The sequence below is a fragment of the Scyliorhinus torazame genome, chromosome 9 (assembly GCF_047496885.1).
Source record: "Scyliorhinus torazame isolate Kashiwa2021f chromosome 9, sScyTor2.1, whole genome shotgun sequence".
NCBI lineage: Eukaryota > Metazoa > Chordata > Chondrichthyes > Carcharhiniformes > Scyliorhinidae > Scyliorhinus > Scyliorhinus torazame.
The window spans coordinates 125,275,725-125,301,267 of record NC_092715.1 but is presented as its reverse complement, the minus strand read 5'-3'; the positions used below and the strand labels follow the sequence as shown (position 1 = coordinate 125,301,267).

The 25,543-nt window shown below is 47.2% G+C and overlaps 1 protein-coding gene across 1 annotated transcript in view; it reads right to left on the bottom strand.

Moving 5' to 3' along the window:
• The window catches only part of LOC140429466 (aminopeptidase Q-like), a 246,262-nt gene that overhangs the window by 64,703 nt on the left and 156,016 nt on the right, over positions 1-25,543 (bottom strand). Inside the window, exons 11-13 of the mRNA XM_072516494.1 lie at positions 12,725-12,801; positions 9,631-9,767; positions 1,740-1,795 (exon numbers count right to left, since the gene is read on the bottom strand). Coding sequence (XP_072372595.1) covers positions 1,740-1,795; positions 9,631-9,767; positions 12,725-12,801 — 270 coding nt within the window. The remainder of the gene's footprint in view (positions 1-1,739; positions 1,796-9,630; positions 9,768-12,724; positions 12,802-25,543) is intronic.

Genomic DNA, 25,543 nt, shown 5'->3' with positions numbered 1-25,543 from the left:
GTCTGCCTGTGATAGGGCAGCCCTCTCCTGGGCCTTGGCCAACGCCTGTACAGATTGCCCCTGGACTTGTCCATATTGACCCATGGCAGAGACATTCGCCCCCAAGACCTCCACCGTGGACATCACCCATGCAATGTTGGCCTGAGTGGCAAGCATAGTCGGCACCACCTCCTGCACCTGCAGGCGCTGGTTTAATTTCCAACACCCCCTCATGCAGTCCCTGGCTCTCCACTGCATCTCCACAATCAATGGGACCATCCATTTCAGAAGCCCGAAACCCATCTGGACGGCAGTTAGTCCCTGGGGTCGGCCCGCCCTCCGACCATCTGCCCCCTCCGGAGTACCTACCTCCACCTGATGTACCTCAGTAGGTGTGTAGTCCGCACCAGATAGTGTCCCAGGAGCATCTTCACCAAAGTGCCCAACTGAGGTGAGTGTCTCTGGGATGGGGGAGGTCACCTGCCTCTCCTCCACGGTGTCCAGCAGGGTCTCCAGTTTGACATCGCTAAACCTTGGAGCTGCTCTCCTCGCTGCCATCTTGTTGGCTAGGATGTTGTATGGGAAATGAAGTGTGTATATGTGGCTGCAGCTTGTCAGCCTCCTAAGTGTCAATCCCGAACCCGGATAATCCCGCACCATTTCTCATTGGAATCGATTGCGTTCCATGTAGCGACGGTGCTCCCCTTAACAGTAGCTGATTCGGCCCAGGTGCGCCGCCAGTTTTGCTGTCGTAGAACTCCACAAATCCTGCCCTAGCGTCAACACTTAATCGCCCTGCAAATTTATTTTGATGAAGGTTGAAAATTTAAACTTATGTGGAATATACTTTAAATAGGGCAGAACTATATATGTAACAACATATTGGTACTCCTTCCATCCATGGACAAAAACAACAATCCATAAGATTCTGAGGATGCTGGAAATAAAGGAAAACCTCACAAATATTTGTCAAGGATCAGAAAGTAAACCACCGTCTGTTTTCAAAGCATGGGTTCTGCTGTGGAAGCGAGAAATCTCACCAGAGTCCCAAAACGTGAGATACCCCAGCAGGATTTCCCGTTCTCTTTGTCCCCATCCCCATCAATGACGCAACTCAACTTCTGATGTTAAATGTCGGGATCCTCATTTGAATTAATTTAAATACATTTTCAGGCCTTCATGCCTAACAGTTTGCCCTGTAAAATTGCCCACTTATGTCAGCATGAGGACACACCCATGTGAATTGTGACAGGTCTTCCATAGCCAGGGGCAGTGTCAGTGGGGTATTCTGTGTGGAGGGTGGTATTGAATTGTTGGCGGTGGTGGTGGTGATGGTGGGGGAGGGGGGTGGGGGTTACGTGCCGGGACGCAGTTCCGTGTTGGGGAGAGGTTCTGTTTTTATTTTTTTACAAAGTAGGTTACTGGTCGGGCGGGCCCAGCAGCATGATATTGTGGAACCCGCACCTTAACCTTTTTCTCAGTAACAATAAAATGTGCCGTCCACACTTTTTCCCCACCCGCTGCACCACTCTGCCTTAAGATGCAAAAATTCCGCCCAGTGTATCTAATTACTCTAAGCCTTCATTATGCTCATCCAAATAGATAGGATAGATACTTTTTTTCTGAAATTGAGTTGATTATACTTCATTTATAATTGGGACCAAACCTGGAATGACAAATGCTGCTTTGAGGCACTAATCACACTTACAGAAAAAGCTAACAAGAATTTTTGTACGCTTCTGTTTTGACACATTACTCACCGTTCTAGTTCAAATGCATCATTGATTATGTGTACTCTGTTCGCAACTGGAATAACCTGCAGAAGATGAGCTCTCAGAATTAAAGAAAAGTTATTAAAACCTGAATAAGTTCAAAACAATGTAAAAGTATCTAACAGAGAACTTTTATAATTTGGGCTTTCTTCGAGCCCTGTGTTCATGCACTATGCAAATAATAATGGACAGTTCTGCTCTGGAAAGTTAACTAAAAACAACCTCCATCAGAACATGTGTACAGTATTTGCACCGTTGCTCAACCCAGGTCTTAAGGCGGAGAGAAAGGAAATCATTTCAGAAATAGACACTCAGGTCAGGGGTGGATTCTCCATTGCTCAATGCCAGTATCAGGATTCCTGATTGGGTGGTGAATGGGGGGTGTCACCCGTAAAACGAGATCAGCGGCAGGCGCCAGGCACGTTGCAATGCTCCACTGCCTCGTCTCTGGCCATAGCACACTACCCATCCAGCACCTGCGGGAAATGCAAATTCAGGTTTAGCATGCAATTAATAGGCGGAAGTCCAATTCTCTCACCTCCTATGATATTCTGACCCACACAGTGGGAAACCTACCTGGCGGGCTTTGGTATGAGGTTAGCCAAGTGTAGTCCTAGTGCGGTGGATCCCGAGGGGGGTCAAGGGGTCAATCCATACTGTTATGGACCAGGGTTTAGAGAACCCCAAAGTGTATCATGGAATTCACCTGACCCACAACTTTTAATAGATTGTGGTATGGGGAGCACACGGCCCACTCTACAGGTGTGGTACAGCAGAAATGGAAAAGTATTTTTTAAAGCAAAACAATGTTTATTCTATGAACTCAAGTTAACCTTTTTAAAACAAACAGTGAACATCTTAACAACCATTAATTCAAATACAACCCCCAAAGACTACAACACTAAGTAAACCTTTAAGCTTTCCTTTTTAACATCCATACAACTTAAAAACAAAACCTTTAACAGAAACACATCAGGTTAAAGTCACTCCTGAAAACATTTATAATTCTGAATTCACCAAATGATCAGATATAGTCTTTTCATGGCAGAGAGATCAACAGTACACCTGCTCTGTCTGGCTTCAGCTCCAACACTGAAAACGAAACTAAAACACACCCTGCAGCAAACAGCCTAAAACGGAAGTAAAAAGCTGACAGACAGCCCAGCTCAACCCACTCTCTGACATCACTGCAGTAGTAAACACCCATTTCTTAAAGGTACTCTCACTATAGATATTTATATACATACCCATTTATAAACACCCATTTCTTAAAGGTACTCTCATATGACAATATGTAATGTGCCCCTTTGCAATGCCAAGCTGCAAAGTGGGGGGAGGGGGGTGAGCCCCCAAGGGTATTGGGGGCTGAGTGGGCTCCACATCAAAGGAACTAAATGGTGTTACTTCCTCTTTTCTCACAGCAGAATGCACTCAGCTGTTTTTGATGTGGTGAGGGGCTGTCAATCATAGCTAGAGTGTTTATAAGCATTGCGGTATATCAAAGCAGGGCACTTGAGATGCATTAAAGTGTGAAAGGAAAGATAAATAAACAATCCACCAAACAGTTGTGTCTGGATCATGAAACGGTCAATCACTGGCTAGTGAGGTATTGCTCTGTGAAATTGAATGGATGCTGAGCATTCCAAAGGCTGTCAGGGGATTGAAAGCTTTTCAAATGTTGTGAACTTTCTAGGAGGTCTCTGGCACTTGTAAAAATAGTTCTTTTAAAGGCTTTTCTCTGGGGGAGCAGATGCTAGGAGAGGGAAAGTGGTTGGGCATTGATCCTTCACTGAACTGCCTGGATTGCTCATCAGCTGTCAGGCAGAGCAGTTCAGGCTGAGGAGGCCATGCCAATATTTAAAAACTCAGACCAGGAGAATTCTTTTGAGCAGAGGGCTGCCTGAGTTCACCATGCCAAGGGTGATCTTCGGGTTGCACAGGGTTGGAAGGGGCAGACCAGGGATGAGGTCCCGGGGTCAATCCCTCACCCACAGCCCACATGGCCCTTGGGGACTCCCCCCACCCCCTACAACCTGGCAGCACCAGAGGGGCACATTACCTATGGCCTGACCTCCTTGATCCCCCTTGGTCTACCACGCCAGGTGCGGGTTGCACTGCAAGGACTTGGTGCCATGGTAGCATGGAGGCTGTGCACCATTGGCAATGCCAGGAGGTAGGGACTGAAGAGGGTGGCTAAAGGGGAGACTGATGTGGTCAGGTGAGGAGGCCTGGTCACACTCATGCGAGTGTTGGAGGGTGGTACATGTTATTCCTGTGATTGGGGGGGGGGGGGAAATGTCCCTCCTTGTCAGGGGGGGTCAAGGTTCGAAGTGTGCAGGGGAGAGGACCCTGAATAGAAAACCTGCTTCTCTGTCTCTCCTTTTTAAAAAAAAAATATTTTTATTGGCATTTCTCATATTTATAAACAATTGTATTTATACATCACATTTTTCTTACCCGCGTTAATTTACTTTATTGTACAGGAAGTTTACTTTGTCTTTCATTGAATTGACCCTATATACAATTCTCCGCCCTCTGGATCGATCTATAGTCCGCCCCCCCCCCCCCTCCAGCTTCAGCTGTGTTTTGCTTTTATTTTCAGGGAAAGGGGGGGGGGTCTCCCTCCTCTTCTCTTCTTTTGTGGTTTCCCCACCTTCGTTCTGTCTGCCCCCCCATCCCAGGTGCGCAGTCCTTTGGTTCCTCATCTATCTTGGTTTTTTATTCTTAGCTAACTCCTCTTGCTGACCTCAAACAGGTTTTGGAACAGGCCACCAAACTGCCCCCAAATATCCAGGAAGACTTCCTCTGACCCTCGGATGGTGTACTTAATCTTCTACAGGTGGAGAAATTCCGAGAGGTCAGCGAGCCAGTCTGCAGCTGTGGGTGGTGCTGCCGATCGGCAGCCGAGCAGGATTCTCCGGCATGCGATTAGGGAAGTGAAAGCAAGGGCATTGGCCCCCTTCCCCATGTGTAGGTCTGGCTGCTCCGATACCCCAAAGATTGCCACCATTGGGCATGGCTTCAACCTCACCCCCACAACCTTGCACATTGCCTCGGAGAAGGCTGTCCAGAACCCAGCAAGTTTGGGACAAGCCCAGAACACGTGGGTGTGGTTGGCCGGGCTCCGCTGGCACCGATCACATTTATCCTCCACCTCCGGGAAGAACCTGCTCATTCGGGTTCTGGTCAGGTGCGCTCTGTGCACCACTTTGAGCTGCATTAGACTTAGCATTGCGCAGGAGGAGGTGGAGTTCGCCCTGCTCAGTGCTTCGCTCCAGAGTCCCCATCCTACCTCTGTCCCCAGTTCATCCTCCCATGTTTGTCTGGTCTCGTCCAGTGGTGTTCGAGCTCTGTCCAGTAGTTGTCCGTATATTTTCCCACATAGCCCCCCATTCTCGCTGCTTGTGCCTATCAGATCCTCTAGTAGTGTGGTTTCTGGGGCCCCGGGGTACCCTGCTGTCTCTTTGCGGAGGACTTGTTTCATTTGGAGATGTCTTATTTCCTGCCCTTTTGCTAGTTTCCATTTCCTCGTCAGTTCGTCCAGTGTCGCCAGTGTGTGCCCTACGTAGAAGTCCCCGGCCGTCAGTGTGCCCCCGTCCCGCCTCCATCTTTTGAAGGTGGTATCTAGCATGGCTGGGGGGAATCTGTGATTGCCGCAGATGGGGGCCATTTTAGTTATCCCGAAGAGATGTTTCAGCTGGGTCCACATTCTCAGCGTGCCCGCTACCACTGGCTCGTTGTGTATCTTGTTGAGGGGAATAGAAGTGCTGCTGTAGCCAGGGCCTGGAGGGTCATTTCTTTACAGGATGCCTCCTCCATTTTTACCCAATCTGTGTTGGGTTCTTGTACCAATTCCCTCACTCTTTCTGCCGTTGCTGCCCAGTGGTAGTATTGTAGGTTCGATAAAGCCAAGCCCCCTTTGATTTTCCTGCTTTGCAGTGTCAGTTTGGGAATTCTCAGGTTAACCCCCCCCCCCTACACACAAACACCATGATCAGACTGTCTACATTTTGGAAAAAGGCCTTGGAGATGAAGCTCGGCATGGATCTAAACAGGAAGAGGAACCTTGGCAGTACGTTCATCTTGATCGTCTGCACTCTCTCCGGCAAGGAGAGTGGGAGTGAGCCCCACCTTTGAAGGTCTTTTCTTACTTCCGCCACCAGGCTGATCAGGTTCCACTTGTGGATCTGTGTCCAGTCTCTGGCTATCTGGATCCCCAGGTAACGGAATCTGTTTTGGGCCATTTTAAATGGGAGCCCCTCCAGCTCTGCCCCTCCCCCATTTGGGTTCACTGGGAATGTCTCGCTTTTGCCCAGGTTACGTTAGTAGCCCGAGAAGGTTCCAAACTCTTTCAGGACCTCTTGAGGCACTGCTGCCAGGCTCTTGGATCCAGACTCTGGGATCTGATCATCCTGCCCAACTACTTCCATTTCCACTTCCTTTTGAGGGTTGTCCTTATGGTTTTCCTAATTCCCCGTGAGATTATGGCATCTCTCTACTTGCCCATCTGCACCACTGATGGCTCCAGTGCCACATTCATCAGTCGGGAACATTTCTAGCCTTCCATGTTTTACCACCCTACTTTGTGAAAAATCAGCTTACTCACTCTGCTCTCATGATAATCTGAATTTTATGCCCCCTTGGATTGAAATTTCCTTGAAGATCAGATTTGGGGAATATAAGGGGAAACCGCATTGGGACAGCTTCCAGACACAATCCCACCACCTGGGAGCTATCCTAGGGGCTGGTTGGAAAACAGACCAATTGCATACTCCATGGAAGTGGACAGCCAAGTAGCATTGTTTGGTCCCCAAGTAATGATTATCTTGCAGCCTTTCCTTCATTTTGCTAGTGGTAGAGTGATCCCTTCCATATGAAATAGTTGTCAACTCAATGAAAGTGACTTCTCCATTGCAAGCTGTTAGTGTTCTGAGCTGGAAGTTCCATCCTGCAAAGGGTGGTGGGGATCAGAATTATATGAATGAAAGGCCACAATCGTGACCAATCGAGACCAATCCCCATCAGATCTATCTGTCTCTTACTTGAAGACTGGTGAGCAGGCCAACAACTTGCCTCCACATTGAGGTGCCCTCACTGTAACCAACGTGCCTCAGTAACAGTGAGGCCACTGAGCCTCTCGAGCTCCCGGCCCTCTTATTGAACCTGCAGCATTGGAAGTGCACATGCTATCCTAAACAAGGTGGCAACCTTACATAGAACATAGAACATAGAACATTACAGCGCAGTACAGGCCCTTCGGCCCTCGATGTTGCGCCGACCTGTGAAACCACTCTAAAGCCCATCTACACTATTCCCTTATCGTCCATATGTCTATCCAATGACCATTTGAATACCCTTAGTGTTGGCGAGTCCACTACTGTTGCAGGCAGGGCATTCCACGCCCTTACTACTCTCTAAGTAAAGAACCTACCTCTGACATCTGTCTTATATCTATCTCCCCTCAATTTAAAGGTATGTCCCCTCGTGCTAGACATCACCATCCGAGGAAAAAGGCTCTCACTGTCCACCCTATCCAATCCTCTGATCATCTTGTATGCCTCAATTAAGTCACCTCTTAACCTTCTTCTCTCTAACGAGGTGACCAATTAGAGACTGCCTCCAGGAAGCTTGCTCTGCTGATCTTATTGTGGTGATAAGTGTGGGCTTAGGACCCCCATTTGGTCCTGACTGGCCAGCAGCGCTCGGTGGGTTGGACATCCTCCACCAGGGTCCTTGAGTGTGATTGTGAAGGAAGTGTGGGAGTAACAGCAGATGATCGACAGCACTGATGTATTTTTTAAATACTTTTTGGGGGTATCGTGTCGCTTGCTAGGCCAGCATTTATTGCCCATCCCTAAGTGCCTTTGAGAATGCTGTGGTGAGTTGCCTATTCAAACTGCTGTAGTCTGTGTGGCATAGGTACACTCACACAATTGTGCTCAGTGGATCATCAAGTGTTTCCTCCTGACTCTGTCCATCTAATTTCCATCCTTCCCCACTATCCCCTGACCACTACCCCAATAAATGTCTGGACCACAAGAATTAACAGATGCTTGTAATATTTATTCATAAGACCTTCCTTCTCCACAAATACAATAAGCAGACAATGATCAAACTCCACATGTTTATCCATGGAATTTCATAAGAAATGTACCCTGATCACTGTGCTACCGTGCTGCCCTTCGTGGAGATGTTAGACAGCATGTGCTGCAGGAAACTCCGCCTCAACAAGGGGATGGTGCGGCACCTGTGCTGTGTGTTGTAGACTTGGCACCATGTGGAGGAGGAGGATACCCGCTCTCAGTGGCAGTGAAGGTCACCACAGCCATGAACATTCATGGTTAATTCCAGGGATCGAGTGGGCACTTGTGTGTCATGCCCTAACCTACAGCCCACAAGTGCATCCGATAAGTCATGGATGCCCTGTTTGCCCGGCAACCGATTACATAAATTTTGACTTGGACCAAGCGCATCAAGATACCCAGGCATCAGGATTCTCCGCCATCGCTGGGATGCCCCAGTTCCAGGGGATAATTGATGGCACACATGTCACCTTACAAGCACAAGGCAGTCCGGGAGAGCCCTTCTTTAACAGGAAAGGATTCCACTCCCTGAACTTTCAACTTATGTGTGACCACCACCTCCAAGTCATGCACGTGTGTGCATGCTTCACTGGGAGTGTGTACGACAGCTACATCCTGGAGCAGTCGGAGTTCCTCAGGGTCTTTGAGGGACATCTCAGAATGATGGGATGGCTCTTCAGGGATAAGGGGTATCCGCTGATGTCCTGGCGAATGACGCCACTAAGAAGACCAGAGACCGATGCAGAGAGCCGATCTAACAAGGCCCATGTGGCCACCCAGATTGTCATGGAGTGGTGAATCGGACTGGTGTCTCCGATTCCCGACCGCTCTGGTGGTGTGTAAACCCCCCAGAGGGTCCCCCGCATTGTGGTGGTCTGCTTAGCCCTCCAATACCTAGCATAGCAGTGGGGCGACAGGCTGGAGGTGGAGGCTGAAAGGGATATGCAGCCTCGCCTGAGGATGAGGAGGGGCCGGAGCAGGAGGGACTAGTGGACAAGTCCGCAGAGGACCCGAGGGGGCAATCGGAGGATGGGGGCAGCGGCGAGCCCGGAGGACTGATGAGGCCCTCAACCTCACCCCACTTCTCATAGGACGCGGCTTCATATGTCATCTCAACCCCGCCCCCTTTCCACCCACCGTCGCCCCCCCCCACCCATCCTCCCCCCGACCCGTCTCTCTCTCTCCCCCCCCCCCCCCAACCATTTCCTCTCCCACCCTCCCATGGTCTGTGTAACATCACGCCAGGTTGATGGGCCTGTGTTGGCACTGTCAGCGGGTCAATACGCAAGGCAGGAGAGTGATGATAACCCGCTGTGAGGTGAGCTCTGGTGCGCCTCTAGCTATGCCATAGTCTGACTCCTGTCTGTGCTGACAGGGCACTCACACCTATCACCTGCACATGGTACGCCTCCTCCAGCAATGGCCTACGGCTTATTGTCCTACCCCACTACTCCATTAGTATTGCAGTCCCAATTTTCCCCTGATGACTGGCTCCACAGAACCTCCTTCATGTCACTTCTGTCCCTGTCTTCAAAATATTCTTCTGTTCAACCAACTTTCACCTTCCCATCTCCATTTGCATTTTCACACTTCTGCTCTTAAACCACAATACAATAAAGTTCTTCAGCCATTTGTCTGCACATGGGAATTGGTTTAGAAAGTCACATTATTATTAATTTTCAGTGATTATTAACTCAACATTTCATTGTAAGAAACTGACTTGACAGTCCTTCCTTGTATCTAATGTATTAAAGATGAATAAAAGTTATTAAAAGGTTAAAAAGGTTATAACTTACTGCAGGGTCTTTGTTCAGTTGTAGAATTAACTGGTGCCAATTTGAATCATCATAGATAATTCTACAGAGGCAGGAAATATTGATATTTAGCAGGATCCATTCTTCATCTGTGGTACGTTTTATCTTCGAGAATATTTCTGTGTACAAGTGCCAAGAATGAAAATCAACAGGACAATAGTTTCTGCTTATGTCAGAGAAGAATGAGTATTGTGTACTAGGACATATGTCAATTGCCCCCATTTCAGTGTAGTCAACATTTTGGAGTCAATGAGTGGAATCTTATGGAGATGATGGGCATTAATTGTCCACTTAAAGGCAGCAGGATTGGTCAGGATGGCTGTCCATGGGCCTTTCCACCATGGATTTAATTGGGATGGAGATGAGATGGTTAGTGGGCTCCCCTCTTGCCTGATTAAATGCACTCCACCACCTAACTCACCACAGGGGAAGGCCCAAGCTTCCAGTCAATGTATGTGAGAATCTTTTCCAATCTGACTCCTTTAGTATTGCTTTCTGCTGTGATTCCCTGCCATAGCTGGAGGAGAATGAATGCCATTTGATAGTTTAAAAAAAACAGGAAATGGCATTCACATCAGGCAGTGCATGAATAGCAGCAATTCTGCTTACATTGTAGAATAGATTGGTATTTGATGGCCGGTGTAGACATGATGGACCGAAGGGCCTCTTTATGTGCCGTAAAAATCTATGACTCGATGATGGTAGGCACTGCAATATCAGTCTCCAATGTGGTGCATAAAGTTGACGGTAACATTTACACAGGCCCCAAAGATACATTCTGAGAGTTGCAGTAAGAAGTGATCTAACACCATGAAATTCTGTCACAAACTGCACAATACCGATGAGCTTTCTTGAAAGTATTTCCGTTAACTTGCCTTAGGTACTAGAAAATAATAAAATATTGCTGAAATCTTCAAGCAAAGATTCAACTCTCTGACTTCATTTTCTCAGAAGTGGGGAAAAGCCTTGTCCCATCACATATTGGGAATTAGTGGTAGGAAAATTAAGTGTAATGTGTGCCTGACTTTCTAATAAATGAAAGTGAAGTTCACCAATGTGAATGCAATATCAGAAAACTATCCAGTTTGTTTTGTTAAATGTGATTATGTTGGATTTTCCAAATTGGTAATATTTTTTGATTGGTAATATTTTCCAACTGACTCTACTAGGAGTATGAAATACAACTTTACCTTAGGTACTCTTTCAAGAGGAGAGAGCCGGAGGTTATTCTATTGATGGATGCAGAGAAGGCCTTTGACCGGGTAGAATGGAGGTATCTGTTTCAGACCCTGAGGAGGTTTGTGTTTGAACGATCGTTTATAGCATGGATATGGTTGTTATATGTCATACCCACGGTGAATGTGAGGACAAATGGGATGGACTCGGGGTATTTTAGGTTGCATAGGGGAACGCGGCAGGGATGCTCGTTCACCGTTGTTATTTGCGCTGGAAATTGAACTTCTTCCCAATGCATTGAAGGAGTCCAGAGAGTGGAAGGGTATAGTTCGGGGAGGCAGGGAGCATAGATATCACTCTATGCCGATGACCTACTGTTATACGTATCAAACCTGCTGGAGTCCATAGACAAGATAATGGACCTGTTAGGAACGTTTGGGAGGTTCTTGGGATATAAGCTAACTTTGTCAAAGAGTGAAGTATTTCAGATTAATGCCCAGGGAAGGAGTGCAAATCTGGTTGTTTGGTCGCTCATGCTGGCAGGAGAATATTTAGATACTTGGGTATACAAGTAGCACATGACTGGGACACAATGCACAAGATAAACTTGTCCAGTTCGGTTGAGGGAGTGGAGGGGGATCTGAAGAGGTGGAATTCCCTGCAGTTGTCTCTGGCAGGAAGAATATAGGCATTTAAGATGAATGTACTACCAAGATTCTTATTCGTCTTCCAAACCCTTCCAATATTCCTCCTGAAAGCGTTCTTTCATAGGCTGGCAGATTAAGTTTGGAGTCTTTGTGGGCTGGTAAAACTCCCAGGATACAGAGGATCTTTTTGCAAAGAGGGCAGAAGATGGGGGCAGGGCTTGGCATTCCCAAAACTATTATATTACTACTGGGCGGCAAATATAGAGAAGTGAGGTGTTGGTGGGAGAAAGAGGAATCAGAGTGGATTCGGGTAGAGTAGGCCTCCTGTGTGGGGTCGCGTTTGAGGGCCTTGGTGACGTCCCCGCTCCCGTTCTCCTTGGAGAGATATATTAGGAATCTCATGATTGCATATTCGCTCAGAATATGGAACCAATTGAGGTGGCACTTTGGGTTAAGAGACACGTCGACAATGGCCCCATTTGTAGGAATCATCGGTTTATGTCAGGAACGATGGATGTAATGTATGGTAGGTAGTACAAGGAAGGGGTAGAACAGTTGAGGGACCTGTTTATTGAAGAAAGGTTTGCGAAAATGGAGGAATTACTTGGAACATTTTTATTGCCCAGGGAACACAAATGAGGTCATGCACCTAATTAACTCAACTTCATCCTGTGCTAGGATGAGCCTCATTCAGTTCAAGGTAGTGCACAGGACTCACATGATGCGGGCCCGGATGAGCAGGTTTTTCCAGGAGGTCGGAGATGAGTGTGAAAGGTGTGGTAGAGGATCGGCAAACCATTTGCTTATGTTCTGGGAAAGCTAAGGGGTTTCTGGACTGCAGTGTTTGACACAATATCGGAGATAGAGGGGTGTCAAGAGATAGTGGCACCGTGCTCTTTGGTGGCAATCTTTGGAGTTGCAGAATTTCTGGAGCAGTTGGAGGGGAGAGGGGGCTGACATAGTAGCCTTCGCCTCGCTGAATGCAAAGCGATGAATCCTATTGAGTTGGAGATGGGCGATGCCACTGTGGGGGGGGGGGGGGGTATGCCGGGGTGGGGGGCTTAGGGGAAGGGGAGGGCAATACTGGGTTATTAGGCAAGGGGGCAAAAAAGGGGGACTTTTTTTTCAAACTGTTAGTAAACTTTTGCAAGCTGATTACTGTTTGTTAATGTGTATTTGAAATAAAATATATTATTTTAAAAATGTAAAAAAATGTATAGTAAGAAGACCGTACTATATTATATATTACTTACTACGTTTTCTCTCAAGCCAGAAAAGGGGCTGCACAGATCCATTCTTTATCCAAGAGATAGGAATAAACCATGAGAAGCTAAAGAGGAAATAATAATAATCTTTATTAGTGTCACAAGTCGGCTTACATTACACTGCAATGGAATGGTAGAGATTACATTTCTGAATGCTTATTGTTGGTTTCCTATGAATAATTACAATAGTGTGAAATGTACGTTCAAAATGTAATTAGTCCACCTCCTCTGACCTTCCATGCATTAAGATAAGATCATCCACAGTCCTCATTTGAAGTGGGTTTAGAGGGCATGGGAAATCATTCAACTGTCATGGGAGTGTCCCTTTAAGAAAGTTTTTTGTCTTATCATATGATTGTGTGGTGGAGCTGGGCTGTGGCTCTGTGAGCTGTTTTTACTTTCGCGTTCAGATTTGACTGCTGTGGACTCAGACAGGAGAAATAAATGTTTTGGCCTGTCTCTCTTTAGTTTCATTTTAAATATCTGTTCCAGTAAAAATCACCTTGGTGGTGGCTTTTATGATATTGTTTGCTTTCCGGAAGGGTTTAAACCTGCTGGTGAGACGGGGTCAGAATCTGAGGAAAAGCCAGTCTTATTCAAGTGAGAATGCAGAGTGCTGGGTCACGCCCTTGAAAAGTTTTTTTGGGGTAATGGGATTTTAGTTTTGAATTGGAACAGTTAAGAGGGAATTCATTAAGTATTGTATACATAGATTACTGTAGCTGTGGGGTGTCTTTATGTTTGTAATTGATGTGCAGGCCACAATCTCACTGATACCCAAAAAAGATAAAGACCTGACGGAATGTGGATCATACAGACCCATTTCACTGCAGAACGTGGATGCGAAAATACTCGCAAAGGTCCTGGCCAAAAGGCTGGAGGGCTGCGTACCCGGGGAGAGAACAACAGAGGTGATCGTCTTCCTGGATTCAGAAAAGACCTTCAACAGAGTTGAATGGAACTACCTCCTCGAGGAACGGTTTGGGCTAGGAGCGGGATTCACCGTCTGGGGAGGCTCCTATACAACGCTCCCAAAGCGAGTGTCCGAACTAACACCACCAGCTCTGAATACTCCCAGCTACAGAGAGGAACAAGACAGGGCTGCCCTTTGTACCCACTCTTGTTTGTGCTAGCGATCGAACCCCTGGCGATAGCCCTGCGGGACGTGAAAAGCTGGAAGGGGATCCGGAGAGGAGACAGAGAGCACAGAGTCTCACTTTATGCAGATGACCTGCACCTCTATGTCTCGAAGCCACAGGAGGGATTGAAGGCAATACTGCAAATACTGAAAGAGTGTGGAATCTTCTCGGGCTACAAACTTAACCTGGGGAAAAGCGAGGCATTCCCAGTGAACCCAAAAGGGGGCGGGGCAGAGATGAAGGGGCTCCCATTTAAAACGGCCCAGAACAGATTCCATTACCTGGAGATCCAAATAGCCTGAGATTGGACACAGATCCACAGCCTGGTGGAAGAAGTAAGAAAAGACCTTCAACTGTGGGGCTCACTCCCACTCTCCCTGGCGGGGAGAGTGCAGACGATCAAGCTGAATGTACTGCCAAGGTTCCTCTTCCTGTTTAGATCCATCCTGATCTTCATCCCCAACACCTTTTTCCAAAACGTAGACAGTCTAATCATGGCATTTATGTGGGGGGCTAAGAACCCGAGAATTCCCAACCCACACGGTAAAGAGCAAAGGTTAGAGGGGGCCTGGCTCTACCGAACCTACAATATTACCACTGGGCATCAACGGCAGAAAAAGTGAGGGGATGGGTACAAAAACCTGACACAGCTTGGGTACAAATGGAGGAGGCATCCTGTAAAGGAACGACCCTCCGGGCCCTGGCTACAGCAGCAAAATCTTCCTCAGCAAGGTACACAATGAGCCCAGTGGTAGCGGCCACGCTGTGAACGAGGACCCAGTTGAGACAGCACTTTGGGATAACCAAAATGGCCCCGATGGTCCCCAACTGCGGCAATCACAGATTCCCCCCAGCCATACTTGATACCACCTTCAAAAGATGGAGGCGGGACGGGGGCACACGGATGGCCGGAGACTTCTACGTAGGGCACACACTGGCGACACTGGATGAACTGACGAGGAAGTGGAAACTAAGAAGGACAGGAATTGAGACACCTCCAAATAAAACACTTCCTCCGCAAAGAGACAGTGGGGTACCCCGGGGCCCCAGAAAACACATTACTAGAGGACCTGATAGGCACAAGCAGCGAGAAGAGGGGGCTATGTGGGAAAATATACGGACAGCTACTGGACAGAGTTCAAACACCACTGGACGAGCCAAGACAAAAATGGGAGGACGAACTGGGGACAGAGGTAGGATGGGGACTCTGGAGCGAAGCACTGAGCAGGGTGAACTCCACCTCCTCCTGCACAAGGCTAAGCCCAATGCAGCTCAAAGTGGTGCACAGAGATAGAGAACCTAGTGGAGTGGTGTAGCGACACCAATCTCTCCCTCAATGCCAGCAAAACTAAAGAGCTGGTCATTGACTTCAGGAAGCAAAGCACTGTTCACACCCCTGTCAGCATCAACGGGGCCGAGGTGGAGATGGTTAGCAGTTTCAAATTCCTAGGGGTGCACACCTCCAAAAATTTGTCCTGGTCCACCCACGTCGACGCTACTACCAAGAAAGCATAACAGCGCCTATACTTCCTCAGGAAACTAAGGAAATTCGGCATGTCCACATTAACCCTTACCAACTTTTACAGATGCACCACAGAAAGCATCCTATCGGACTGCATCACAGCCTGGTATGGCAACTGCTCGGCCCAGGACTGCAAGAAACTTCAGAGAGTCGTGAATACCGCCCAGTCCATCACACGAACCTGCCTCCCATCCACTGACTCCATCTACACCTCCCGGGGAAAGCGGGCAGCATAATCAAAGATCCCTCCCACCCGGCTTACTCACTTTTCCAACTTCTTCCATTGGGCAGGAGATACAGAAGTCTGAGAACACGCACGAACAGACTCAAAAACAGCTTCTTCCCCACTGTCACCAGACTCCTAAATGACCCTCTTATGGACTGACCTCATTAACACTACACCCTGTATGCTTCATCCGATGCCAGTGCTTATGTAGTTACATTGTATATGTTGTGTTGCCCTATTATGTATTTTCTTTTATTCCCTTTTCTTCCCATGTACTTAATGATCTGTTGAGCTGCTCGCAGAAAAATACTTTTCACTGTACCTCGGTACACGTGACAATAAACAAATCCAATCCAGAGCGCACCTGACCAGAACCCAAATAAGCAGGTTCTTCCCGGAGGTGGAGGACAAATGTGATCGGTGCCAGAGGGGCCCGGCCACCCACACCCACATGTTTTGGGCTTGCCCCAAGCTTGTTGGGTTCTGGACAGCCTTCTCCGAGGCAATGTGCAAGGTTGTGGGGGTGAGGGTGAAGCCATGCCCGATAGTGGCAATCTTCGGGGTATCGGAGCAGCCAGAACTACACATGGGGAGGATGGGCCAACGCCTTTGCTTTCGCTTCCCTAATCGCATGCCGGAGAATCCTGCTCGGCTGCCGATCGGCAGCACCACCCACAGCTGCAGACTGGCTCGCTGACCTCTTGGAATTTCTCCACCTGGAGAAGATTAAGTACACCATCCGAGGGTCAGAGGAAGGCTTCCTGGATACTTGGGGACAGTTCGTCGGCCTGTTCCAAAACCTGTTCGAGGCCAGAAACGAGGAGTAAGCTAGGAAAAAAAAAGCTGAGGAACCAAAAAATGTTTGTAATTGATAAAAAATCTTGCTGTGTGTTTATATAAATGTCAACTAAGTTCTTAGAATAAAGCTTATTTTGATTAAAGTGTCTGGGAAGACTGTTGAATCACACCTCAAGTGAAGGCTCTTGTGCTCATCCTCGCAAAATTCAACATTAAGTTATAGGTCAGGTGAACTCCATAATATACTTTGGAGTTTCTAAACCTTGGCCCATCAGGCAACCAGAGAATTAATTTCTATATTTACGGACATACGAATTAAGAGTATACCATCCCGCGCATTGAGCCTGCTCCGCCATTCAATAAGATCATTGTTGATCTGATTGCAAACCCAACTCAATATTTCAATCTACTCCCGAATACCTTTCACCTCCTTGCAGATCAAGAATCTATCTACCTCCGCCTTAAAAACATTCAAAGACTCTCATTCCACCGACTTTTGAGGAAAAGAGTTCCAAATATTTATGACCCTCAGAGAAACAAATTCTCATCTCTTCTTAAATGGGTGACCCATATTTTGAAACAGTGATCCCTCATTCTAGATTTTCCCAAAAGCCACCCTGGACTCGAGGACCTTTAGCAAACTCGTGGAACTTGTTGCAAATCATTACGACCCTAAGCCATCGGTGATTATGTAGAGGTACTGATCAATGCTGGTCGGCAAACCACTGGGGAATTGGTTACGGAATTTCTGATGTGCCTTCATAAGTTAGCCGAACATTGCAACTTTGGCCATCCCTGAGATGTTAAGAGATTGTTTGGTGTGTGGCATTAACAATATGGCGACTGTAAGAAAGCTGTTAGCGGATCCAGCCTTGGGCCTAAAAGAACCATGGTGCTGTCACTCTCCCATGAGAATGTGGAAAAGGGAATCCAGGAGATCCAGGATTCCACTGATTATGGCGTACACAGCATTGGCTGGCCTCTGTTCTGAACGGTGACTTCACCTAAGGATAGGGCTCACATAACCCAGTCAACACTATAACAGTGTCATGAGCAAACTTGATGGTCAAGGGCCACCACGGCCCAATGGGACACCTGCTGGAGAACGATGAGGAATATCCACAGCAGTGCTGCATTTACAGTCACAGGGACCGTAACGGTTGAGGCTACCAGAATCAACAGCAAACGCATCGCACTCGCCAGGTGACACAAGCACCCCGAGCCAGCATGTTGCACATTGCCCGCCCTAAGGAACCTAATGTAGTTAAACTGCTTCACTGCAAAAGTGGCCCTGATTAGAATGAAGCTTCAGGTCAATGGTCACCCCTCGACATGGAAATCAACATGGGGTTGCTGTCTCTATTATTGGACAACAAACTTTCCATAGGTTCCACATGGGTATCCTGGGCTTAAGGGGTACCAAGGCCCAGCTGGCAACATTCACTGGGAAACCATTGACCATCATCAGTGCCTTGGTGACCCCATTTACCCGTGGACAACCACGGTTAGGCTACCTCTAGTTGTCGTGCAAGGACCCCGGCCGAGCCTCTGGACTGGCAACAGATTTTCTGGATGGGTACTGGAACACAACCAAAATTGCAGAGCTCAGCGCTGAGGACGGCATCATCCTTTGGGGAACGCCAATCTTGGTATCAGTAAGTAGGCCGGCCCGCTTCTACAGCACCTCCACAATGGGCACCCGAGAGTTTCCAAGATGAAAATGTTGGCCCACAGTTACGTCTGGTGGCCTGGAATAGACGGCAACATAGAGAAGTTGGACCCCGTGGTGTGTGCAATGCCAGGACCACGATAAGCTGCCACCAGCGGCAGCCCTCCACCTGTGGGAATAGCCAGGTCGACCTTGTTCCTGCCTCCGTGTTGACTTTGCTGGATCATTACAGGGATCCACGTTCCTCCTAATAGTTGATGCTACTCCAAATGGATGGATGTGCACTTAATGCAGCAACAACTACGAAGGCCATGGTTGAATGGCTTAGCCCAGACGTTCAGCAGACATGGCATCCCGGAGGTGCTCATTCCCGATAATGGCACAGCCTTTACCAGCGCAGAGTTCAGCTCATTCATACAATCCAACAGAATCCGCCACATGTGCACCGCTCCATATCGTCTGGCATTGAACGATTTGGCCGAGCTTGCGGTCCAAACTTTCAAGCAGTGGATGACGAAGCAGCCAACATGAACCCTGGAGACACGTTTAGCCAGGTTCCTTTCTTGGCATCAGACCACGCCACACGCCAGGGTGTGGGGTTGCACCATCGGAGCTGCTCGTGGGACTCCACCTCTGCACTAGGTTGAGTCTGGTGCTTCCGGACATTGGTGGGAAGCTCAGGTGTGCTCAGGACAGGTCCGAGGCAGACACAGCCAGGTGTACTCCACTGCCCAACCTTTTTTCTGATGACTTGGTACACGTCCAGAACTTTGGTGACAGGGTCACATGGATCCCGGGTTTTGCACCGTCCCAGACCGGACTGGTTCTGTATAAGGTGTGGGCACAGGGCCGCGAGTCGAACAGCCATGCGGAGCACTTCCATAGTCATGTCTATGAGCGGTCAGACCCTCTCCTGGATGCCCGGCCCTGCGTATTCCACCTCCTCCACAGATGCCACTGCCTCTGGCCCCATTGGCCACGGAACCCCAGGACTGCAGATGCAGGCCCTTCAGACTTTGTCTCGGAGATGGAGACTCAGCCGCCAGCAGAGGTCAACAACCCAGTTTCCGATGTCGACCCTGCCACACTGGCTCCACTCCGATGCTCCAAGCGGAAACGTTGATCCCCCGTCTGGTATACACCTCCAGATTCCATGCAGACAACACCTGAGCGCCAACAGAGGGCAAAACGGACAACAGGGCCCTTGCGCCATTCCACCGAAGTGGATGCCTTTCAGGTCTTGGCTGGGGGGGCGGGAGGGGGGGAGAGTCTGACAACGAAGGTCACGTGAGGGTGGTTCCCCGTGACCCTGCTGAGTACGAACATCCCTGGTAACGGGGCTTCCCCTTAATGAGGGGAGCCTGTGCAGTATAGAAAACCCGACCTTGCGGGAGAATATTTTGTTTATTAAACAATCAACAGTAACAAATCCTTTGGTGAGTGGAGTAGTCTAGTTTGGTATGTTGATAAACCCGGTTTTTGCATCCTACCTATCGTTTCCTTGTGGGCACTCTGCGGATTCTACACTCCTAAACAATCCCCTCTTTCAGACAACGTTGAACCGAAAACCTCTCATCAGTAATTCCCAAATAGAAGAATTTCTATCCCTATACAGCCCATTTCAGTACCTCATAATTTTCAACACTTTTATTAAATCTCCTCCTAGTCTTCTCTGCTGCAGTGAAAAATAGTCTGAACTCAGAAAGGGTACTATAGAAACACAAGTTAATTCTTTCTTTCACAGCACTTGTTTCCCAAATCTGGCATAATTTGCAATGTTGTATATGGCTTTAAAATCCTCTGATTAATCTCCCAGGTCTGAGCTCCTGGCAGTTCCCTGCAGATTATAATAACCTGTTCCATAAATTAATACTTGAAGCAAAGTAATTAAATCCCAGCCATAATTACTGTATTGTCTAGAGTATTCAATGAGTGAGTGGTTTACAGTAGCAAGTTCGCGACCTTAAAAAGGCGCCCAACAAATGCCAGCGAGGGACAGAGACTAGAATAGGCTTTCAGTGAAGTGCTGCTAGTTGGTTTAAAACAAAAAAATAGGTATTTGTAGGCAAATTTTGTGAAATAAATACTAATTTGCATTACCTATTCTAATTTACTTTCAGATTAAAGGTTAAAAGAAATATTTTACAGATTAGAAAGACTAAAAGCCAGCTGGAAATAGAAAAATAACAAATTAAAAGCTAATTAAATAAAATAGAGATGCAAGGCCAGGCGATGCATTGTACCTGCATGATGTGGGAGTTGGTGGACCCCATTGTGGGTCCGAGTGACCACATCTATAGCAGTGTTGGTTGCTGGAGGAACGTCGGCTCAGTATTGATGAGCTGGATTCTGAGCTTCAGACGCTACAACACATCAGGGCGGGGGAGAGGTACCTTTTCGCCGTATTTCAAGAGGCAGTCAGACCCCATAGATTAACTACCATGAATTCGGCCAGTGGTCAGGGACAGGAGGGTGTGACAATGAGTGAGGCAGATGGAGGGATCCAGGAGGTAGGGTTGCAGGAGCCTCAGTCCCTGAACTTGTCCAACAGTTTTGATATTCTTGCTTCCTGTATGGACGGGAACGGGGACTGCAAGGAGGATGAGCAAACTGATCACAGCACCGTGGGACAGGGAGCCGTTCAAGTGCGGGGGAGAGAAAAGAAATGTAGTCGTAATCGGTGATAGTGTAGTGAGGGGGAGCTGTTCCCTGTGACCAGGATCGAGAGTCCTGAAGATTGTGTTGCCTGCCTGGTTCTCTGATTCAGGATATCTCATCTAGGCTGCAGAGGAAATTGAAGTGTGTCATGTGAGAGTACCTTTAAGAAATGGGTGTTTATAAATGGGTGTGTATATAAATATCTGCAGTGAGAGTACCTTTAAGAAATGGGTGTTTATTATTGCAGTGATGTCAGAGAGTGGGTGGAGCTGGGCTATCTGTCAGCTTTTTACTTTCGCTTTCAGCTTTTTGCTGCAGGGTGGGTTTGGTTTCATTTTAGTTTTGGAGAAGCTGCAATCACAGTAGGATGTGTGTGAATCTCTGCAAGCTAATGAATGTCCATTTGCTGATTTCAGCGTGGTAACTGTTCTCAGTACTGAATTTAAACCTGAGGTGCGTCTGTTAAAAGGTTTTGTTTTAAGTCTTATGGATGTTAAAAGGAAAGCTCAATAATTACTTAGTGTTGTATTCTTTGGGGTTGTATTTGAATTGATGGTTGCTAAGATGTTCACAGTATGTTTTAAAAAGGTTAACTTGAGTTCATAGAATAAACATTGTTTTGCTTTAAAAAATACTTTTCCATGGCTGCTGTACCACATCTGTAGAGTGGGCCGTGCTCCCCATACCACAATCTATTAAAAGTTGTGGGTCAGGTGAACTCCATGATACACTTTGGGGTTCTCTAAACCCTGGCCCATAACAAGTGGGAGAGTAAAGATCCAGCAGTCATGGTCCATGTCGGTACCATTGACATAAGTAGAACAGGACAGAGGTTTTGCTGAAGGAATATGAGGAGATATGGGCTAAATTAAAAAGCAGAACCGAAAAGATGATAATCTCTGGATTATGGGTTTGAATTCATGGGACATTAGCACGTACTGGCGAAGGAGGGAGCTGTTCCTCACCTGAATCAAGCTGGAACCAGAGCCCTGGTGAATCACATAATAGAGTTGTAGATAGGACTTTAAACTAAATAGTGGGAGGGAGTGTTCAGTTATATGAAAAATTAGAAAATCAAAGTTAAAGGAGAAGGTAGAATTGCTGGTTAATGATGAGGACTTTAAACTAGTTAGAGGCCGAGGGGTCAGGAGAGGCGAATAAAGTTTCCAGAACAAGTGAAAGAAAAGAGAGTATGGAAAGCGGCAGGAATCTAACTTCAGGTACAGCAGATAAGGTAACAACTGTGAGAGTGGGGCAGTCAACATAGGACTGAGGGTTTGTATCTAAATGCGTAACAGTATACGAAACAAGGTAAATTGGACATTCTGAATTCTCCCTCAGTGTGCCCGAACAGGCGCCTTAGTGTGGCGATGAGGGAATTTTCACATTAACTTCATTGCAGTGTTAATGTAAGCTGACTTGTGACACTAATAAAGATTATTATTAAATGAGCTTGTATCGCACATCGAAATTGGCATGTATGATGTTTGGGCAATGGCAGGAGCTTTTGGGGGTTATTCGGGAGGCACATCAAAAATTCATACCAAGGAAGAGGAAACATGCTAAAGGGAGGAGGATGAGGCAACAATGGCTGACAAGGGAAATCAAGGACAGGATAAAAGCAAAAGAAAAAGCATACAAGGCGCAAGGATTAGTGGGAATTCAGAGGGTTGGGAAGCCTTGAAGAGCAAGCAGAGGACAACTAAAAAAGTAATAAGTGGGGAGAAGATGAAATATGAATGTATGTTAGCTAGTAATAGAAAAGAAGATAACAAGAGGTTTTTTTCAATATATTAAAGGTAAGAGAGAGGCAAGAATAGACATTGGACCATTGGAAAATGAGGCTGGAGAAGTAGTAATGGGGAGCAAAGAAATGGTAGAGGAACTGAATAGTTACTTTGCATCAGTCTTCACGGTGGAAGACACCAGCAGCATACCAGAACTTCAGGAAAATCAGGGGGTGGAACTGAGTGTAGTGACCATCACTAAGGAAAAAGTGCTGGGGAAGGTTAAAGGTCTGAAGGTGGTTAAATCACCCGGACCAGATAGACTACACCCCAGGGTTCTAAAGAATTTAGCTGAGGAGACTGTGGAGGCATTGGTGGTGATCTTTCTTGAGTCACTGGAGGCAGGGAGGGTCTCAGAGGACTGGAAAATGGCTAATGTAACACCCCTGTTTAAGAAGGGGGGGAGGCGGAAGACGGGAAATTATGTGGCGGTTAGCCCGACTTTGGTCATTGGTAAGATTTTAGAGTCCTTTATTTAGGATGAGATTGTGGAAGTGCATGATAAAGTAGGACTGAGTCAGCACGGCTTTGTCAAGGGTCATGCCTGACAAAATTGTAGAATTCTTTAAGGAGATAACGATAAAGTTAAATAAAGGAGAGCCAGTGGACGTGATCTATTTAGATTTTCAGAAGGCCTTTGACAAGGTGCTGTACAGGAAGCTGCTAAATATGATAAAAGCCCATGGTGTTAGAGGAAGGTACTAGGAAGGATAGAGGATTGGCCGACTGGCAGAGGCTGAGAGTGGGGATAAAGGAGTCTTTTTCAGGATGGCAGCCAGTGACTCGTGGTGTGCCTCAAGGGGTCAGTGTTGGGACGACAACTATTCACGATTTATATTAAGATCTGGAAGAAGGAACTGAGGACATTGTTGCTAAGTTTGCAGATGATATAAAGATATGTAGAGGGACAGGTAGTGTTGAGGAAGAGGGGAGGCTGCAGAAGGTCTTGGACAGGCGAGGTGATTGGGCAAAGATGTGGCAGATGGAATGCAATGTGGAAAACTATTAGGTTATATACTTTGGTAGGATGAACAGAGGCATAGACTATTTTCTAATTGGGGAACGACTTCAGAAATCTGAAACATAAACGGACTTTGGAGTCCAAGTTCAGGGTTCTCTTAAGGTTAACGTGCAGGTTCTGCTGGCAGTTAGGAAGGCAAATGCAATGTTGCCATTCATTTCCAGAGGGCTAGAATACAAGAGCAGGGATGTACTGCTGAGGCTGTATTAGGCTCTGGCCAGACCCCACTTGGAATATATATATTTTAAAATATTTTTACTCAAGGCGTTTTCAGATTATTTACAAACCACCAAACCAGGCATTTAAATCAAAACACATAAATAACAACCCCAGTATAGTAAAGTAACTCCAACACCTCTCCCCCACCTCGCTGATGTTTACCATTCCTTAAGGAAGGCGATGAACAGTGTCCACCTCAAAAAGAACCCCTCTTCAAATCCCCTCATGGCAAATTTAATCTCGCCTCCACCACCCACCTCCTAACCATCTCAACATTCGCTGCCCAGTAATCATTCAGCAAGCTCGGCAACGTCAATGCACCTCTTCGCCTGTCCCTTTCCAAAATGCCCTCCTAACCCGGGGTACCTTACCCGCCCATATAAACTCAGAAAAGATCCTATTCACGCTTCCAAAGAAAGACCTGGGCACAAAAATAAAGAGATTCTGAAAAATAAACAGAAACTTAGACAAGACCATCAATTTTATTTTCTGGACCCTCCCAGCCAGCGATAGCGGCAGGACATCCCACCTCTTAAAGTCCTCCCTCATCCCCTCCATCAGGTTTGCTAAATTCAATCATATGCAGTTGGGCCCAACTTTGCACTACCCGTATACCCAAATAATGGAAGCTTGGCTTAACCAGCCGAAACGATAACCTCTCCATGCCCCTCCCCTGCGCCCGAGCGTTCACCGGGAATACTTTGCTTTTTCCTAAATTGAGCTTATACCCTGAGATGGACCCAAACTCTGTCAATATCCCCATAATCCTTTCCATACTCCACTGGGTCCAAGACGTACAACAGAGTGTCCGCACACAGGGAGACGTGATGCTCCATCTCATACCCCCTCTCACTATACTCCTCCACACCCTCGAAGCCCTAAGTGCCATCGCCAGAGGCTCGATCATCAATGAAAAAAAGCAACAGAGATAATTCTTTAAAAAATGGACATTCCTGCCTGGTTTCCCGATACAGATGAAAATACCCCAAACTAATATTATCCGTGCAAACACTTGCTGCAGGGACCCTTAGCCAATAGCTTCGCATCCACATTAAACAACAATATTGGACGATATGATCCACGCTCTGCAGATCCTTATCCTTCTTTAAAAGAAGCAGAATTGATGCTTGTGTCAATGTGGGCGGGAGCTCTCCCCCTTGCCCGCTGACTCATTAAATATCTCCAATAACAAGGTGTAGCGCACAAAGACTCTGAGAGACAAATAGAGTGAAGTCAATGAGGCTTTATTAAGCGTGACTGTTTCCCCCGCAGTTCAGTAGTAGACTACCTGCGGGGGAGGGCTCCAGGTACTTATACTCTGCCTTCAGGGCGGAGCTAGAGGTCAATGTCCAACCAGGACCCGGGATCTGTCAGCCAATGACATCATGGCTTCACAGTCCCACATGACCCCTAATGCATACTACCACATTCACCCCTTGTTAAAAATGAACCCGGCGGGGTGATGCTTCGCATGGTGGTAAGGGTTTACAAGGCTGGTCCTGGGAGGAAAACTTTCAATATAACAGTATGTACAAGGTTTTTTTTTTTTGTTTCAACTATTTACAGCAATCGTCAGGAAAAGACTATTAAAAGTCCACATTGTACTGTTAGATCGACGCCACGAGTCGGTCGGGCGGTCTGGTCGTCCGTGTCGATCGCCTCGGCCCCGGTGGTGGTGGTGCTTGTTCTGGTGTTGTCTTCTCCGGGAGCCTTACGGTTTCAGCTTGGGCTTTATTCCTGGTTGGGCCTGGGAGGAGGACTGATCCTC